Source organism: Emydura macquarii, unplaced genomic scaffold (genome assembly GCF_026122565.2).
Source record: "Emydura macquarii macquarii isolate MOO-44397 ecotype Brisbane River unplaced genomic scaffold, CSIRO-AGI_Emac_v2 contig_1253, whole genome shotgun sequence".
NCBI lineage: Eukaryota > Metazoa > Chordata > Testudines > Chelidae > Emydura > Emydura macquarii.
The window spans coordinates 68,073,004-68,092,365 of NW_027131390.1; the positions used below are offsets into that span (position 1 = coordinate 68,073,004).

At 40.4% G+C, this 19,362-nt stretch overlaps 1 protein-coding gene across 4 annotated transcripts in view; it reads left to right on the forward strand.

Moving 5' to 3' along the window:
* Positions 1 to 324: 324 nt before the first annotated feature.
* NCKAP1 (NCK associated protein 1) overlaps positions 325 to 19,362 on the forward strand; it is a 116,632-nt gene continuing 97,594 nt past the window's right edge. For all 4 annotated transcript variants that reach the window (XM_067549077.1, XM_067549078.1, XM_067549079.1 and 1 more), the window contains exon 1: positions 325 to 630. In XM_067549077.1, coding sequence (XP_067405178.1) covers positions 523 to 630 — 108 coding nt within the window. In that variant the 5' untranslated portion in view covers positions 325 to 522. The remainder of the gene's footprint in view (positions 631 to 19,362) is intronic.

A 19,362-nucleotide genomic window follows, 5' to 3' on the forward strand; every position in this document is an offset into this window, starting at 1 on the left:
GGACGAGTGAGCACAGGCTTTTGTGGCATTCTTGTATTGTACATCGTATTTTTAGTGAGGTCAGTAAAGAGTTTACCGGGTCAGTAAAAGAAAAATCAACTTCAGATCTTCATGTCAGTACAAACTAAAATGCAAGATTGGCCACCCTCAGACGAGTCCCTGCCTGGCCGCTGAGCCCGTCTAGCGCTGCCTAGGCCAGACCGGCAGGGAGCGCTCGGGGGCAGCTCCCCGGCCGAGCGAGGCCAGCTAATGCCACCCAGCGTCTCCCCGTGCTGGCCGCCAGGGGCAGCAGAGAGAGGCGCGTCATGTGATGCGGAGGCAGAGCCCGGCCTGGCTGTGGGCAGCGGGCAGAAGCCGCCACGCCTCGCGGAGCCTGCTGTGAGCGAGGCCGGGCGGCGGACTCGAAGCGGAGCGGGGCAGCGCGGGGGGCCGGCCCGGTGGGCGATGGAGGCGCTGTGAGCGGGGCCGGGCAGGGAGGCGGCCGAGCCTGGGCCGGGAGCGCGGGGCGGCGGCAGCGGCAGGATGTCGCGCTCGGTGCTGCAGCCCAGTCAGCAGAAGCTGGCGGAGAAACTGACCATCCTCAACGACCGGGGCGTCGGCATGCTCACCCGGCTCTACAACATCAAGAAGGTGCGGGGGCCCCGCGGCGGGGGCGGGACGGCGCGGGGAGCCGGGCGGGCGGGCGGAATCACTGCAGCCGCCGCCGCCGCGATCATCCTGGGCCCTGCCGCCGCCGCCGCCGCCTGCTGCTGCAGCAGCGGGACCGGCGCGGCCTAGCTGCGGGGCCCGGGGCGCCACCGCTTCCCCGTAGATCTCCCTCCCCTGGGCGGCGAGAGCGCCGGTCCCCGCAAAGGCTCGGCGCCGGGCGGGCGCTGCGGGGTCGGGGCTTCCTGCGAGGGAAGCGGAGCCGCGATGGGAAAACTTCCCGTCTGGCGGCGGCCTCGGCATTGGGGAGGGACCCCTCCGTTCCCGGGACCGCCGCTTGGGTGGAGGTGGAGCGGGCGACTTGCCGGTCCCGGAGCCCCGTGGGGGATGTGTCTCCCCCAGGAGGTGCAAAGAGGGACCACCCCCAAACCCAAGGGAAGGGGGCTGTGAGCCGCCCGTACCATGCAATGAAATGACTGCCTCCCGTCTGACCACAGCACTTCTTGGGAAGAGCCCAACAGGGTGTGAAGCAGGCATTTCCCCTCAGGCTTTTTTGCTTTTGAGTCATGACACTAGGAAGAGTATGGATGGGTCTCCTCAGCTTCCCAGTCCAAACTGTCAAAGGTGCCCAGCGCCTAAAAGAAAAGGTCTCGTTAAAATTCACTTTAATCTCAATACATTTGAGGCAGGTGGTTGTTTAGAAAGATTGCTGCTGCTTTCGATTGTACAAGATATTTTGAGTTCTCAGGTGTACTAAAAGACTAGTAGCAGCTACTCTCCAAGTTGGCTTTACTTTTATTAGAAAAACAAAGGAAAGAAGATAGTGTTTTCATAAGGGAAAATGGTTCAGAGGTGCAGGAAGTTAACATATGTAATGATTATTCATATAGGAAAAAGATTGCCACTCCATCTTAGATTAAACTTGAAAAATCTTTCCAAACTTGTTTAGTTTTGAAGCAAGGTTTCTTGTGTTATAGGCTAACTTTTTAGTGACCATTTTTAGTCAGCTATTACAGTGGTTCTCAACCTTTCCGGAGTATTGTACCCCTTTCAGGAGTCTGAATGGTCTTACCTGAGTTTCACCTCACTTAAAAACTACTTGCTTACAAAATCATACAAAAATACACTGTTACTGAAAAATTGCTTACTTTCTCATTTTTACCATATAATTATGAACTAAATCTACTGGAATATAAATGTTGCACTTACATTTCAGTGTATAGTATGTAGAACAGTATAAACAAGTCATTGTCTGTATGAAATTTTTGTTCATATAGACTTTGCTTGTGCTTTTTATGTAGCCTGTTGTAAAACTAGGTAAATGTCTAGATGAGTTGATATATCTTCTGGAAGACCTTTGCGTACCCCCAGGGGTACTTGTATCCCTGGTTGAGAACCACTGCGCTATTAGATGCATTGAGTTCATGTTGACTTATTCTAAACTTTTTGTTAGCATAATTTCTTCTACCTAGTGTCAGTATGCCATTGTTGAACTTCAGGTTTCTAATGAATCCAATTGAAAGAGTGAATTTTGGTTAATTAAGATTTTACTACTTCAGTTGCATTTCTTCTGCTACGTATATTTATACTGTTCTGCTATATTTATTCTGCTACATCCTTGGGGTAGGGCCCTACCAAATTCAGGGTCCATTTAAGTCAATTTCACAGCCCTAGGATTTGAAAATTGGTCAATTTTAGATGTTTTCATCTGAAATTTCACAGTGGCAGTCCCAACCAAAAATGGGGTTGGGGTGTGCAAACCTGTTGTAAGGGGGTATCTGGATTGCCACCTTTGCTTCTGTGCTTCTTTCAGCTGGTTTCTGAAGGCACCAGTGGGGATGTAGCAGAATAGTATGAATGTATATAGCAGAATAAATACAACTGAACTGGTAAAATCTTAATTAATGAAAATTCATTCTTTCAGTTGGATTAATTAGAAACCTAAAGTTCAATGATGACTTACTGACCTTAGGTAGAAGAAATTAAACCAACAAAAAGTTTAGAAAAGTCAACAGCAACTCAGTGCATCTAATAACTGATTTAAAATGGTCACGAAATAGTTAATCTATGAACACAAGAAACCTTGCGTCAAAACTAAATACATTAGGCTAAATTTGAAAAACCTTTCCATAGAGGGAGTGGCATTCTTTTTCCTACATGAATTAAGTGTCTGAACGGGTTAAGCTCTGAGCTGCAATACACTACTGATCGGATAGCTTTTACATTATAAGAAGCATTTTTACTTCAGAAGTTACATTGTTAACTTTTAATATACTCAGTATGCTACAGCAGCTTTTTAATAGTTCTGTAATATGAGAATTTAAGGGCATATCTACATGCGGACTTGTATCAATTTTGCTTACACTGTTTTTTTTAAAAAAACTTAATCAGTTAAAATGGTGCAAAAAGGCTGTGTTCTAAACACTTATTTAGGTTTAAGCTAGACTTAGACTTAGTCTGTCAATTTAGGAGCATGTGTGCATTAGTTTAACTGTTAGTCTAACTAAATAGGTGCCAAGTTCTTGTGCAGACAAGGCCTAAATTTATATATTAGGTGCTCTTAGATTGCAGTTCTGTATAGTGGGAAGTTACCTGGGTGTTCGCTCTTCATCTTCAATTTAATAGTGTAAATATAAAAATACAAGGTTATAGTAAAACAGAAACCTTGTGTATAGGAAATGTGTACAGGATGACTTCAAGATAAACTTATTACATTTTTCTTATCTACACTTCTGTGAAGTCTAAAAGCTTACCGGGATAGGTATAATTGTAAAAGCCTCCTAGCGCAGACACAATTGTACTGGCAAAAATCTTTTGACAGTATAGCTTACGCTGGTTTGACAAACAAAATACATTATACAGGTAAAAACACGGTTTCTTGCTCTTATAGCTGTCTGCATTAAGGGTTTTGCCCATATACCTATGTTGTCGTTAAATAAATAAATAAATAAAATCCCAAACTGACAAACCAACGCAGGCAAAACTTAAGGGTAGACCTGGCCTTAGTTACCAACAGTATCTTATTGGAACTCTGTCTGCTTGGCACTTTGGGGGATACAGTGCTCATCTTTCAAGCTCAAAAGTTGCATCTGCTCCAGGTGACATGATGGTCTTTTCTATTTCTACCATTGCTACACCAGTGGAGCTGCACTGGTGGAGAACTCTGTCCCTTCTGTGTCCAAATTTCCCCAGTGTTGATGTACGTTTAGGGAGGAGAGGACTTCTGTCTTTTCTGCAGGTACCCATTTTTGAGCATGAGATGGTTTGGAAGGTGTGGAGTGTCTCTCAGTAGGTTGGCTCTATGTGGCATACTCCACTGCAAAGCTGGTAGAGTCCTAGATAGCACTCATCGCTGTATTAACAGAATGGCCATGGCAACATGGTGTCTGAGTGAACTGTGTTGAGGAGGGGGGCATGGTGCACAGAGCTGAGGGGTTGGTCTTCCATAGGGTGGGACATGGGGTTTCACGGGAATCTTGGGTTTGAAGTGTACATGCATACCTTGAGCTCTTTGTGAATGCAAACCTCTTCCCAAAGAAGAGACTGTATCTGAAATCAAGCTTAAACTTGTTGAATTTTCAGAGCACTCTGCAGGAGGAAAGAATCTTATTCTTTTTAGTTTTGAAACTCCGTTTAAATATTCAAGAGGAGAATAGGAAACTCAAATTACTAGAAGTTACTACTTAATATGTGGTAATGTGGTTAAAGGAAATGGTTAAGTTGGTTTTTATAAGAGGAAGTGATAGTAGTTCAAGTGATAAGACTGACTGACAGAAATTGCTGTAATCATTGTTTAGAAACTAAGGATGTTTAAAACATGGTTAAGACGTTTCTTGCCTGTTTAAGTGCACTGAGCAAAATATTAGCATCAGAGTAATTTTAGAAGTTATCAAGAATGGTTTAAGGCTGAGTTTGTACTTCATCTTTGCATGTAAACATCTCCGTTTTTATGTCATTGAACTTTTTTTCTGCCTAAAATTGTTGATTGCGCTTCAGTTCCTGTCTGCAAACACTTCCTGCCATTACATTGTTTTTTGAAATAGTTCTGTAGTTCATTGGATTTAATAACTTGAGCTGATGTTGTCTAACTTGAATAATACAAGCTTCAATAAATGAAGTTCTTCAGTGTTTTCAGATGTAATACACAGTATCTGCTTTACATGAAACTTGATTATCATTCCTCTTTCATGTTAATGTCTTAGTTATTTTTGGAATACTGTGTGTGAGTGAACAGTTTAATTGGTGATTTATTATCCCGAAATCTTAATGCTCATAAATGTTTGCACAGAAGCAGTGGTTGTGGGATCCACTATTCTATTCTTTTCCCCCTCTGCTGCCAAGACTCCATGTCTGCTACTATACTCTTCCATCCTTCTTTCACTGACAGCATCTGTCTTCCTCTGTTCATAGTTCTCTCTAGCAGCAGAGTAAAACTAATGTGATTCTCATCAGTTTCACTACTGCCCAGGGGATTCTGATCAGCAACAGTGATTTGCAGACAAGAATAAAATGAAGTAAGGAAGAGTACCTGGAGAAGTGTGAATGGTTGTTCTTCTCCCCCCACTTCCCCACCCATGGTATAGGGTATGGATAGCATGAAGAGTGGTCAGTAAAGTGGTGTATGTTGGAGTAAGACTCCACTAGTGTGTTGCTAGTGGACTGTTTATATCTGGTCTGTACCAGGCATGGATTTCTGCAGTGAGGTGATTCTGTCTACACAGTGGACCTAGCCCTTCTTGATATTGGGACCAATCTTAGTCCTGAGTTTGGATGTGCTGCCCCTATACTTTATCTCTTCCCTTGTTACTTCCCATTATTTGAGCCTGTCTCTTTCCTCAGCTCCTCAAAGGATTATACTGGTGCTGCTGCTTTTTACACAGCACTTCCTACTGTGCTTGTGCATGGTTCTACAGAAAAGTTGCTTATGTACAATTTAGTGTTCTCCCCCAACCTCTGTTCAACTGAAAGCATGCTTCACAAGTAAAAGCTTTCATGCTTGTGATGTTGCCTCTGGTGAGAGTATCAAAGTTAAATTGACTAGACTGTAAATTTCTCTGTCAATGTTCCTATCATTTCTAGGTAAGCATATTGTCCAATAGCAGTGACACAGGAACAGTTCTTTTCGATAGGGTATTTCTTTTTAGAGAACTTTTAAAGTGTGCAGTTGCTAGGATGTATTTGCGATAAGATTCTGTGGTGAATTTAAACACTTGGAATAGCTAACTGAACCAAGACAGGAAACTATGATAGAAGCCAGTGTTGGTGGTAAAGTTATTGTGGTTTTTGAATAATTGATTTTAATGAGCGTCAAAGCAACAGTACTTTCAATAGAACTGTTTAATATAACAAAGTTGAGGTTACATAATAATGCTCCAGAAAATAAGGAATCAGAAATCAGTGTTGTTACTTGATATTTTAATTGCGTTTGTAGTCATTGTGTAATCCATATCCATTTCCAGAGCACAGCTTTTATGTCTATGCACAGAATTCTCAAAATTGTTCTCAAAGTTGTTAAGAGATCTGTTGTATTAATTTAGAAGGAATAAGTGGTCTCAGGCTTAAAGATGTTAACATGACCTTGTAACTTTCCAAAATTGAACAGTTTTGAACAAGACTCTCTTTTATTAAAGACTTCTAAAATTCTTCAGGAAGGAAAGAGATAGGAAAGAAAAGAAATAGGGTAGGGAAGGAAAAGGACACATGGTGGGGTGTGTGCATGTGTGTGACACAGACTCCCATTCCAGCTGGTGGTCGAGATTGAGCTTGTGGAGTTGGCAATGGGGATGTCATCTGGGTCCCTGTCTCTGGTCTGGTCAGGACATCTCTTAGGATTAGGGCAAAAAAGGTCTGGGGTTCCAGGAGACGTTGGGACTGGCAGTCCTAATGGTGAAACTTGCCTCCTGCCCCTTCTTTCAGTCAGTCAGTGTTGCTGTTGCCAACGTTTCTCCAAAGTCTTCTATTTTAAGGACCCTAAAAGGGAGTGGTATGTGGAGTAGTCCATTCCCTCCTTATTTTGTTCTCCAATTAGGTCTAATTCCGAACACACCAGTTTTGGTTCATTGAGTTGTGGTCCAACACTTCTCTTACCTCCGGGCATGTCTACACTAAAAACTGAAGTCAGCCTATGTTAGGTCAGCTTACACCTACAGTTGTTCATATTCACACTACCTTCCTTCTGTTGGTGGTGTGCATCCTCATCAGGAGCACTTCCACTGACTTAAGAAGGACAGTGTGGAGGATTGAGAGGCTGGGTTCTCAGCTCTGTGCACAGCTGCCTGCTGAGAGCCTGGCTACCTCCTCCCATGCGCTGGGCTCCCCCTTGGGGCTTTCTTGTCAGTTTCACAGTATCAGCATGGAGCTATGAAATTGACAAGAATGACAGCCATCTCAGTAATCCATAGCATCTACACAGACATTGCGTCACCCTAACTATCCCGACATAAGCCCTACACCTCTCATGGAGGTGGAGTTGTTATATTGATGTAGTGGGACACTTACATCAGCAGGAGCAAGGCTGTAGCGTGGACACTGACGTAATTAGGTTCACATAAGCTGCCTCACATTGACCTAACTCTATAGTGGGCTCAGTCCTTGAGTTAGATCAGTAGGCCTTCTCTTTTAAATTAATTTAGTCTTTCTGTCTTAGCTTTTCCCCTTTTCCCATCAACATTTGTTATAGGTTATTGTAACACTTTATAAGCTTTTATCCACTTTCCCACAGTTAGGCTCACAAGTGGGATAAACTTATAAGCCTAATTATTACAATGGATCGTGGGAGTTGAAATATTGGGATCTACTTACCTTTTACTAAATTTCTGTGGTAGGCTGGGAAAGGGCCATCTTGGAAAATAAAGTTGGATATGTAGATTGGTGTATGATACTAGTAAAACATAATAGTATTAAAATTTATTTACCTAATAGGAGTGTTGGATGTGAAAAGCATAACCAAACTAAACCTCTGGATCACCAAAGAACAAAACTAATATGTAAAACAACTTAACTTTAGGATTATCATTAGCTTTCTAAACTGAGTACTTGGTTCCTGATCCCACAGTGAACTGCGTGCAGATGAAGGGACATCCTATGTAGAGTTTATTGTGAGATCAGAGCTTAGAGCCTTGTGTAGCAAATGACATCCTCCATTTTGCCATCTCAAGATCAAGGTTAATAAAGCTTTCCTTTTTGATTATATGAGCAGATACAGTGCCACTTGTCAAGCTTCCAACACTTACTCATAAGTCAAGTGAGTGCCTTTTTCATTTATCTAACTTTTGCCATAATTACAGGCATGCATTCTTTCAGAAGAGTAATATATGGTCTATATAAACAGTGCTGAGGGAAGAAAAGTCCATAAGAAGGAACATTAATCATAGAGATGGTGAGGTTCTCACTTCTGCTCCCGCCCCTTAACACTCAATATTTGGACAGAGTCCCTGAAAGCCCCAGTTCTGGCTAGGGGAAGGTTTCAATCAGCACAGGTAAGACAGCGGCAGACAGCTGTATGAATGCCTTGAGATCCTTTCCCAAACCTCAGGAACTGAGGCTAGGGGCAGGAATGGCATGGCTGGGATAAGGCCACAGTAAGCCATGCTGCAGAATTCATTTGAGTTTCCTGCATCAGTTATGGGTTTTGAAATATTGAGGAAAACTTTGAAATCCTGTTATTACAAAACTGCAGATTTCCTATTCATTTCCACACCCTGTTCATTATTCAGACTTTGTCATGAGAGGCTACAAAAGTGACTAATAATTTGACACTGTAAAGATCAGTTTATATTAAAAGAATGTTCAGAGAATGATCAGGTGCAGCCGAAGAGGCTAGTGCTTCTCCTTTGATTTACACGTTAAATTCAAAATCACGCTGGAAGAGCTGGTCCATGTTTTGCTAATGAAAGAGAAAGTTTGAGTAACCTTTTTGCTTCTCTGGCAGATCAAAAGTCACTTAAATTAAGACATTGACATTTTGTGATAATTAAAGCTCCCTATTATTTCCTCTTATCACCTCTCACAGTGCCCTCATGTTTAATTGGTAGAACCAACCTTTTCTATTTAATCAATTCTGATATCTAGTAACATTACAACTTTTCAGAGCTAACCTTATAAAACGTATTAGGTTTCTGCGTTGTGCTGTATTAGATTTAAAATTAAAATGAAGTGTCTGATTCTGTAGGCATACTTGACATAAAAGTGCCATTGATGTCAGTAGTTTTGCTTGGGAAACAAATGCTTTGTCTTGCTCTAGTCCTAGAAGACACTAGGTTGAACTTAAATCCAACACCTGTCATTTCTGATGCAGGAATTGAATGTTAGTGTTCAGGAAATATTTTGAACATTTGAACCTGCCCGCACTACAAATTTGACTGTCTGAGACTATTAGTGTGGTTAAAATTTGTCACATGGATGATAGCTATCATTGTTGCAAGGCCCTCCGTGACTTAAGGAGGTCTAAAGCTTGGTCTTACGTACCTGATCCAGTTACAGAATGGAGGGGTTCGGTCCATGTTAAAAAATCTAACTAGATGAAAGGGATAACTCTGTAATAGTCCTTTGGCATGGTTGTATGTCAAAGGTGGACCTTTTGACTGTACACAATGCAAATAACTCATGGAACTTCTATGATCAAGAATTAAGCACGTGCTACTGTTGGGGGAAGTTTGTCAAAGCTCTTAAGAAATATCAAAGCTTAATTGTGAGAAATAATTTGGCCATGTACTACAGATTACTTTTCACAGCAACTTGTTTAGTTCTTCTGTGAAAGCCCTCATTCACACCAGCTTTTAAGTAGACAAGCCTGTTGATTAATAAACTGTAGGCTTCCACACAGAATGGAAAATTTAACAGAATGAGTCAGCTGTGGCAGCCTTCACCAGAGATGTTAAGGCAGTCACTTTTTAATCTTAGTCTATACATTTGTACAGAGTCTCTTTATATATTGAACTTCCAGTATAGATTTTCCAATGGAATAGCTGTAGTTCGTGTGTCGTGTCCGTCCGTCCCTGTCTCCTCCCCCCCCCCCCCCCCCGGGTTTTGACTTTTTCAAAATTAGATGCCAACAACTGATAATTAGCTTTGACCAAATGGCAAACGAAGTTAAGTAAATGACATGAACTTAGGGAAATTCAGAGGTGACAATGTAACTATCTCTGAATTATCTTTTTGCCTAACTATTAAATTAATCACTTTCAGGCTACTCATACTTACAGTCCCTAGAGAAGTTTTAGACTGAACTTTTTATTTTGCATATTTGAGGTCCTAAACTGTAAGATTGTCTGTGATTTTCTTGTGTGGCAAGTGAATTTGCCATACAATAGAGTGGAATGGCTCAGGAGTTTTTCCATCTCTTGTTAGGGTATCTTATAATTATGATTGTGTAGGTTAGTTGTAAATTTTGGGGAATGTCATAGAGATCTAACTACAAATTTTGGAAACCCATGTAGATGTTTTGTAGTACTGTACCACCTTTGCAGAACCAGACCCTTTAATTTAATTTTTCTGTATTGGATCATTTCATGTTTTCCTGTATTTTTCCATATGGTCTTAGTATTTTCCTATTTCCCTTTCTCATAAATACTTGAGAAACTGACCCCTCTGGTCATGTCTCACTAAAGGCTTGGTCTACACTTACCCCGGTGATTCGGCGGCAGTCGACGGGTGTTATGCAAACTACGCAGAGAACTTGCGTAACTCCCATCGACTGCTGTGCTTCTCTTCTGCGCGCAGTCTTCACTGCACTGCGCCACTTATGGGGATGGTTTAACAGCGTCAGCTTCTGAATTGACTGAGCAGGTCTTCACTGACTGCTCAGTCGATCCAGAAAAGTCAATCTGACGGCGGCAACTTTGCTGCCATCAGTGTAGACATAGCCTAATAGTTTTGATGAGTTCCCAGAGTGGTTTTCACTATGGTCACAAACTACAGTTCTCTATATGATGACTCTTCCTTTCTGCTCATTGCTTTTTCTTTGTCAATGCAACTTTTGACACTTGTAGCCAGCTCTATCCTCCTAAATAATGTCCATAGTTATTTAGGGCTAGTCTACACTTAACATTTAAAATTTACTCACCAACATATTGCTGTCCACACAAGCGCTTATGCCAGCAAAATTTGTGTCACTGGGGGGTGTGTGTGTTTATTTCACACCCCTGAGTGACAAAAGTTTTACCAGCATAAGTGCTACTATAGGCAAGATCTTAGTAATTTGCGTACTAGATGTTATAGAATCTAATAACTTTTTCTGAAGGTAGTTCCTTATCTACACCAGCACCCCTCCATGAAGTTCATAGGGCCTAAGTCTTGTTTATGTACTTGTTCCCTCTTTCTTACATATTTATTTAATCGTAGCTATCATTTATCCCAATTACGTACATTTCCAAAGCCTTAGGCTATCCTAGAATTTTGAATAATCTAGATTTACCAGTATATTTTTATTTCTTTGAACTGGGATGTCAGACTCATTCTGTGAAGAAGGCTGCTTTATATGTTTTTGTTTGTTTGTCCATGGGCCAGATGAATAATTATCTTCACATCTCCTATTGATATTGAGGTGAGCCCAAGAGGTGTCAGTGAACTGCAGTTCCCATTGAAGTAATTTAAATTTTATAATAAAGAAGATACTTATTCCACAAAGGTCAAGGGTAGAATATGGTCATTATATAGTAGCTAAATTTCTAGAGCAAGATTTTTCTATGCTTAGTTGTATGCTCTTACTCCCATTGGTTTAGGTGGCTTCCATGATGTAACTGAGCGTGGCCGTTGTCTCTTGAAGAAGTTACTCATTTATTCAGCATCACTTGCAGGGGAGAGAAATTTTGTAGGGCAATTTTATGATTACCACTTTTTCAGCCCTTTGTTTGTTTTGCATTTGGCATATATATTTAACTGGTTTGTGTGTATACAGTTGATTCATTAGAACACTTGGACTCAGCAAATTTATTTAAAGGGTAAGTATCAAGACTGGAAGTCAAGAAATATGACCATCTGGCAGAGTCGTTGTCACTGTCTCTTCCCAAGTGACTATTTATAAGAAGTGAAACAGCGTCAACAAGTGAGATTGAGAATAGAATACCCAGTGGGTAGAGCACCCTCCTGAGAACAGTGAGATACAAGTTCTAATACATTCTCTCTATCAGGCAGAGGGGGGAATTGAACCTGTTTCCCTCATGTACTGGCTGAGGGCTCTAGTAGTTACCATGGGGAAGAAAGTTACAAAAGGGGCACCACGACCACCACTACCATCTCTCCCTCCTCTGGCATTTCTTGCTAAAAATGTCTTTGGCACCTAACTCCAGGAGAGAATTCATGGCTGAGAATCCCAAGCAAAGACAGGTGCTTCTCTCCAACCCTGACTTCAGCTCCTAACTCCCTGAGTAGTGGGGCTTAGCCATACCCCCTCAGCATTTCCTATGGTGACTCCCTGCTCAGCATGCTGGCTTTTGTGGATTCCGTTCTTAGGCACCTGTTTCTCCCTCTGTATTGTATTGTGTACCTAGGAGCCTAGCTTAGGGCTGCAGATTCCACTGGGTGACAAGGCTCCTTTAAGACAGGTGTTGCAACACTGAGTGTTATAACATTCAAGTCTCATTGTGGATCTAACCCTAAATGTCTATGAGCAATCAGTATAAATGTACAGTCCTGCTTTGAATGCTATGGTTTTTAAACATCCATTTTTAAGTTATGCTGGATTTTAGGTGTAACAACCTGTCTCTCTGTTCCATGTTTTTTAAATAAAACATAGGGGAGCCCTTCTATAATTCTCCCAGCAATTACTAGATCAAATGGTAAATCAACATGTGGTTAATCTACTGGTTCTGGCAAAGGCTACAGATCTACATTCCAGAGTGATGCTGTGTTTTAGTACAATTTTTTACTTTCACATCCTGACCACTTCTGTCTTTTGTGCCATTTTTACAGAATTTTAAACATAGGGCTCAGTTCCTGTTACCTTACACAAATGATTTCTCTAGCAACTGGAGCTGTGTTAAAGTTCTTAAACTATTTTCTTACTATAAAGACAGCCTCAGTGGATGGCAAGTTTACTGCTGTCACTAAAGATTCAATCATGTATGTACAGTTAATTATTTCGGAGTACAAATTACTCCATGCATAGTTGTGATTTCTTTATATAGAGGAGAGAATTACTTAACTGTTGATGAAAAGATAATTTTAGGTTTTGGGGGCTCAGTATGGGTATTCTCAATAACAATATTTTTCTTTAAAGTTGCATTCAGAAAGCAAAGTAAGAATGTTTTTTGATTGCTTGATGTAGGAGTAAGAACATGCTGTGCTGCTAAGCATGACCCTTTAGTTCAGGAACATTCACAGATGCTTAAGTTCTGTTGGAGTATTGAAGTATAATGAACATGTGTGTATACTGATGTAATTTCCAATTGTTTTCTGTCCAACTGGAATTTGCATCTTCATTACTGATACAAAGGTTCTGTTTTGGGGAAGTTTCCCTTCTATGTCATTTGGAGCCAGGGGAATGGGCTGGGCTAAGGGGTAACCAAAAGGAAGAGAAGGGGGTGGTAGGGCAAAAAACGTAATTGACTTGTAGAAACAACATAATATAAACTGGCTATATTTTTGCTCTAATGTATGCTCTGTGCATTTATCTCTTGGTTCACAATCATGCATTTTCTCAAATTGCACTGGAATATTTCAAAACCCAGTGTTTTTAATTGTAAAATGTTGTTTATTCAGATATCCGTAGAGGCTCCAATGTAGATTGAGACTCTGTTGTGCTAGAGACTGAACAAACATATATTAAGACATTGGCTCTGCCTTGAGAAGCTTACACTCTAAATTAGCAGAGCACAAGAAGGTGGGAGACAGGCACAGAGAAGGCAAGTGTCACAGAGATGCCACAGGTTGGCTGTCCTTAAGAGTGAGATTTATGGCCCCAAAGAGTGAGACTTTCCAGGTGGTGTGTTAAGTCATTGCTTAAGACAGGAGTTCTCATCCTTTGGTCCATGGTTATGTTTAATAGTACAGGTTTTCAATCCAACCAGCACTTAATAGTTTATTTTAAAATGTACACTGCTTAATATTGCATATGAAACACTTAAATGTCCTAATTCATGCTAAAGTCTAGAGCATGTGAAAAGTCTATAAAGAGTGCAAACCAGTGGATTTTAATAAAAACAATTATTTGCTGAGTAGAACAAAAACCTGGATGATTGCAGATCCCTGAGGACCAGAGTTGTTAACCTCTCGTGTAGACCTTGTCTACACTAGCATTTATGCAGGCAAACCTTTTGTCATTGAGGGGTGTGAAAAAGACCCTGCCAACATAGCTATCACCGCACTTTTAGGTAGTTTTATGATGTCGGCAGGAGACCTTTCTCCCGTTGACATAACGTGCCAACACAAACGCACTTACAGCAGCACAGCTGTACCAATACACAGTCAGTGGACAGAACAAGAAAAATATTTTAAAATAAATTGTTTTTATAAAAACCTAACAAAAAGAAAATTGTTTCATCAGTACAATAATGTTTATTTTGCATATCATCTTGTCATAATGGTCATACGTTTGAAAAACAGTACTGCACACATATTTAGTTTGTGTATTATTGCTAGTAATACATTTACAGCAAACGAAAATAATCAGGTTCCAATATAAATTAATTAAATCAAGTTAAAACACAACCAAACAATACATGTAAATGTAAATGTAAAAATAAATACAGTAATTAAATTTAATTTCATTAATTTGAAGCTAACAAATCATAGATAAAGGATTCAGATTCCATATTTCTTTTAACATCTAATTTGATTTCACATTTTATTCATGTGGCCCCCCTTTTGTTTTTATAACTTCTTTTGGTGGCTCAAACTTGAAAGATGGCTCAGGATTTGCCAGCTTCACTTAGATAATAGTGTCCCATCTAGTCTAAGGTTTAGTCTGAATGGTGTCTTATTCTTTCAAACAAGGTTGAACATTCTCTTCTCCTGCATTTGGGAGAGGTAAAACTAAGACAATCCTGGCAACCCTTAATGGGAACTTGAGAAGAACACATTTTTTTTAAAAAAGTATGTTTTTAAAAAAAATCTTGCCTGCTACTGGGACAATGAAGGGCCATGAATTTGTCCAATGTGGTTTAAATTTTGAACTGTATTTTGCAGAACCTGCAAACTTTCGATCAAGTCCTCTCATATTTTAGACAAACTCATATTTTAGACAAACTCATATTTTTTTGACTATCAAATATTCTCTCACACAACCCTCCCCCTTTCTCCCCACCCCCACGTAGCCTCTTCTCTCCCCTCGCGCTTGTATAGAATGCAGGCCTGTAGTCTCCATGCTTACCACAGTACTGAGCTTGGAAAGCAGCCCCATGCCTGTAGCCCCTGATGTATTGTTGTCTCCTTTAGCGCCCGAGTAAAAATATTTTAAATGTTCTATACATTTACTCAAAATGAGTGAGAGAAGCTTAGGAATGTGTGTGAAAGTGAGATAGCATGCTAATAATAAGTGAGTCTCACACCCATGAGTGAGACTTGACATTTCTGCAGGTCAGCTTCAAAAAACAGGAATAGAGAATCTACGTCTCCTGATTCCAAGTCAGTACCCGATCCACTAGACCAAGTTGCTATGTTTTAAAGACTGCTGGTGTCTTGTATATGTGACCTCCTTTGATTCTGACTAATTAGCTGGTCACACACAACAATTTGGTTGATGTTTCAGAAGAGTAAAATACGTTAGGTTTTGTTTTTTGCTGTCATCAAATTAACTCTTTTATTGTAAAGGTATAATTATATCAGGGTGAAAGGTCCTCTCCCTGGATCTCTCTCTCTCTCTGTCTCCAAATACTGGAGTATTGTGCTTCAAAAACAGTCATATTGGATTTTATTTCCCTCTCTAGAAATTAGTACTTTTAAAAATTTCCTTGCAGTATTGCTGCCCAAATATTGCAGTACTGTTCTAGTGGATATGAACCAGAGAGTGAAACTGCTTTGTCTGGTTTCCTTATCCAAACTGAGAGAGAGTAACAAAAGAAAATCAAATAACATGGAGTAAAGTAAATTCTTTGTTCAAAACTGAGCTTTTCTTAACGGATAAAAACATTTAAAAAGACTTGGTGTCTTTTTGTTCACCAAATTAAACTCCATTTCACAATTTGTGCTTATATAGCACTTGGTGAGATCGTCTGACATCAAACTAAAATTACCTGCTTTTGCTTTCATAAGCACACATTAACTAGGAATGAAAACATAGCAACTGGAATCCTATGGTTCTTTAATATTATCTTTGACTCTGTTCTAGAGTTGGTTGTGATTTTTCACCGTGGGGAAAAATCTTCATCTTCAGCTGAAGAAACTAACTGTGGCAGGCTACCCATTCTAGTATAAATTGCTGAGGAAACAAATGCTCTGTAGCTTGATAGGAAACTAGTTGTCTATTATTTTAATGAGACTTTATTTCTAAAATAGCAATTCCATATATTGGCCTTGGTGCTTGTGTTGCATGTTCTTTCCCAGCATAGTTATGTTACATCTGTCAAGTAGCATAGATGAGAATTTGAAAATGACTTGCAGGAGATTCCTTGAGCATAGTATTCCAGCTCTGAAGCAGCTGGAAGCCCATAGCTTCTGAAAGATGTGTTCCTGGAATGTTGCTTTAGTAGTAATACATTTTTTTAGGACTTGATTTGATTTTCTGCAAGTGCTGAAAAAGTCACCACTGCATTCTGTGGCTATAGATCAGAAATAAAAATCCATAATTACAGTAACCCACTTAAGTAAGAATGGGGCATCTGCATCTAGTGAGGTATCAAGCCTGAAGAGCATCTAAAGACACTGAAATCTTAAAAAGGATCGAGTGCTTTTGATTTAATAGCCATATGTTAGTTTGAATTTTTATTGGACTTTACTCTCAGCGCCATACATCACACAGTCAGATTGGTGATTGAAAAAGTTTTACATCCAAGTTTTATTTCTGACTAAAACTCTTAGTCTTCCTTTAAAATTGGTATTCACTTTTTTCACTTCCTCTTTACTCCTTTTTCTTGAGTTGTTTTTATCCATTCCATAAACTTTCTTCTCTTGCTTTTGGTTTCTCCCTTTTGAGGGGTTATGAGGAGAACAGAAGGCTGTGTGTTGCGGTTACCTTTAGGCAGACTAAAGATTTCTATTACTGAAATCTCTTAATGCTGCTTTTTTAGTTCACCAAAGCTGAATGCTAGAGAGCAAAGCGAGATAAATTGTCCTCAGTTTGGGCATATACTGCACCATAGTGTTCCTGGTTTCTGGGTGTCTGCAATGAGGAAAAGGGGTTAAGTTTGGTTCTTAACACTATAACTTGTATTAGCCAACAAATAATACCCATGATTTACTTGGACTTTTATTCTGTTTGCTGTCTTCATCTTCCCTGCCTTTGCTCTTTTTACCATCCCACCCAGATCACTTTATACTGCTACTTTTACTACTGGTTCCTCAGTAGTACCAGCAGGAAACACTAGCATCGGTCTGCTCAGTTTCACTCTTTTTTTCCTGAGTAGTGGAGTGAATGTCCTGGATATGAGGTTCCTTTGACAATGCTGGGGGAGTGATGAGAGGTCTGGTGTGGGAAGGGTACAAATACGAAGTTGCACGTGATGTCACACAAATGGATGAAAGATGTGTTGGTGCAGCAGTGGCTGGCCTGGTAACCAAGATTTTGGTCCCTTTCCCCATCTGGGAACTGTGCAGAAGCCTTGCTTTCACTCAGTGGAAGAGTGGTGGTCATTGTCATCCTCTGAAAACCACTTCTGAATGAATGAAAGAAGGAAGCAGCTTTAGTAGATGAGTTAATGAGCAATGACCATGATGAGAGAGAGGGGAAGGAAAAATATTTGATGAAGGCAGAAGAATCCTGATGCTTTAAGCATTGACACACTCCTTTAGCCTGGTGCATTGCATTTCCTTGAATGGGTGAACATTAGTCCTTGATTCAGTCTAAATAAAAGCTTTGGCTTTAGAAATATATGGATCATAAATATTACGTTTGTTACTTTTTATGTGTTCTGGATGTATTGGTAAACAAAACTTGGGGATTAACTAGGTGTCTGTATCTAAGTATTCATCTTGCAGATCTTATCATAAGAGTCTGGTCACCTAATCAGATGAGTTTACATAGGTAAACATACATTCTGGAATGTTAATGGGTGCTCTAATCTTGAGAAATTTCAGTTTTATGACTACTGGGGAAAACTAGTCAGAGTTTTGGGTTTTCAGGACTCTTTGTCTGCAGGTTGGGGTCTCACTGTAATGCTTCACATAGAACTCAGTTTTCAATATGAAAGCTTAATAAGAATCTCTTGTATTAGAAGAAAATGGTACTTGTTTTTCTCTCATAAGTAGCATTTCTCACTATAAGAATAAGAAATAGTATACGTGAAAGTAAAATTTAAATGAAAGCTGACGATACAGAACTTGGTGCTAGTGGAGGGTATTTAGATTAAAATGAAATGTATGACACCACCAATATAGAGGTATTATGGAAGCCCACTTAAAGATTCCATATATTTTGCCTGCTTTCATATGATTTTTTAAAATGTGGTTAGTCTCCAAAAATTACTTGCTAAACCTGTGAAGTCCAACACTCTTCTAATACAATTTTTAAAAATTTAAAAAATTTGTATCTATATTTTCTTTCCAGAAATTAAACTTGTTTCCTGTTCCTCCTGATTGAAACCAGATCTGAAACCGGGAGATGCCTTAGGGTGAGGACTTAGGGGAGAATGAGAATCTGTCACATGTAGAACAGGCCAGAGTAACTTAAAGATAGTTCTATATCTTACCTTACTGCTTGCTGGAACAGTGCTGTGGGTAATAGATATTTACCATGCTACCTCATCCAAAGAATGCAACTCAGGGAGGCTGATGAACCTGGGAAGCCCCAATTAGGGACAATTTGTTCATGTGGACAGGAAAAGGCAGCTTTCCGTAAAAGCTTTCTGAAAGCCCTAACTCTGGGGCGAAGGAGACACTAGTAAATAAACTAGTGCATCTTCTGACTTGATACACAGTCCCTGCAACTTATGTGAGAGCCACAGAATCAGTGGCATTTATATGCATGCTAACTTCAGTGATATGTAGAGGCTGTCCAAGCTGAACTGTTTGCTAGCATTGATCTCCTCTGAGGCTATGCCTACACTAGAGAGCTTACAGCTGTGTCGCTGTAAGCTTTCCAGTGTAGCTGCTTTAAGACGACGGGAGAGCTCTCCTTAAGTTGGTTTAACTACTCCAGCTCCTGTGAGCGGCAGTAGCTGTGTTGATGGGAGAAGCTCTCCACACTGGTGCTTAAATTGGTATAAGTTATGTTGCTCACAAGTGTGGCTAATTCACATAATTTACGTTGACTTAAGCTGGACTGTAGCCATAGCCTTAGCCAATATCTCTGGCCAATGCGTCTGCTGCTACTGTTGATTTCCACTCAGTTGAACACTGTTGGTTGCCACAGATTTCTTCTTCACACCAGGAACCCAAAATAAGAATTATTTTCCCACCAGCTGGATTAGAAATCTTCGCTGTTACTTCCCTCTTTCTTTCGGTTGGCTTCTGAGGAAGTGCTGCTGGTACAGACCCTAGATGGGAACTCAACCAACCAAGTGTTGCTGCATCTACTGTTGGGTTGCTATGCCAGCTGCCTAAAGAGTGGTCACATCAATCAGTCTCCTACCTCCAAATCTGGGGCTCTTTAGCCTTCTCCATCTCCTTGTGGCGGATTCTTGGAAT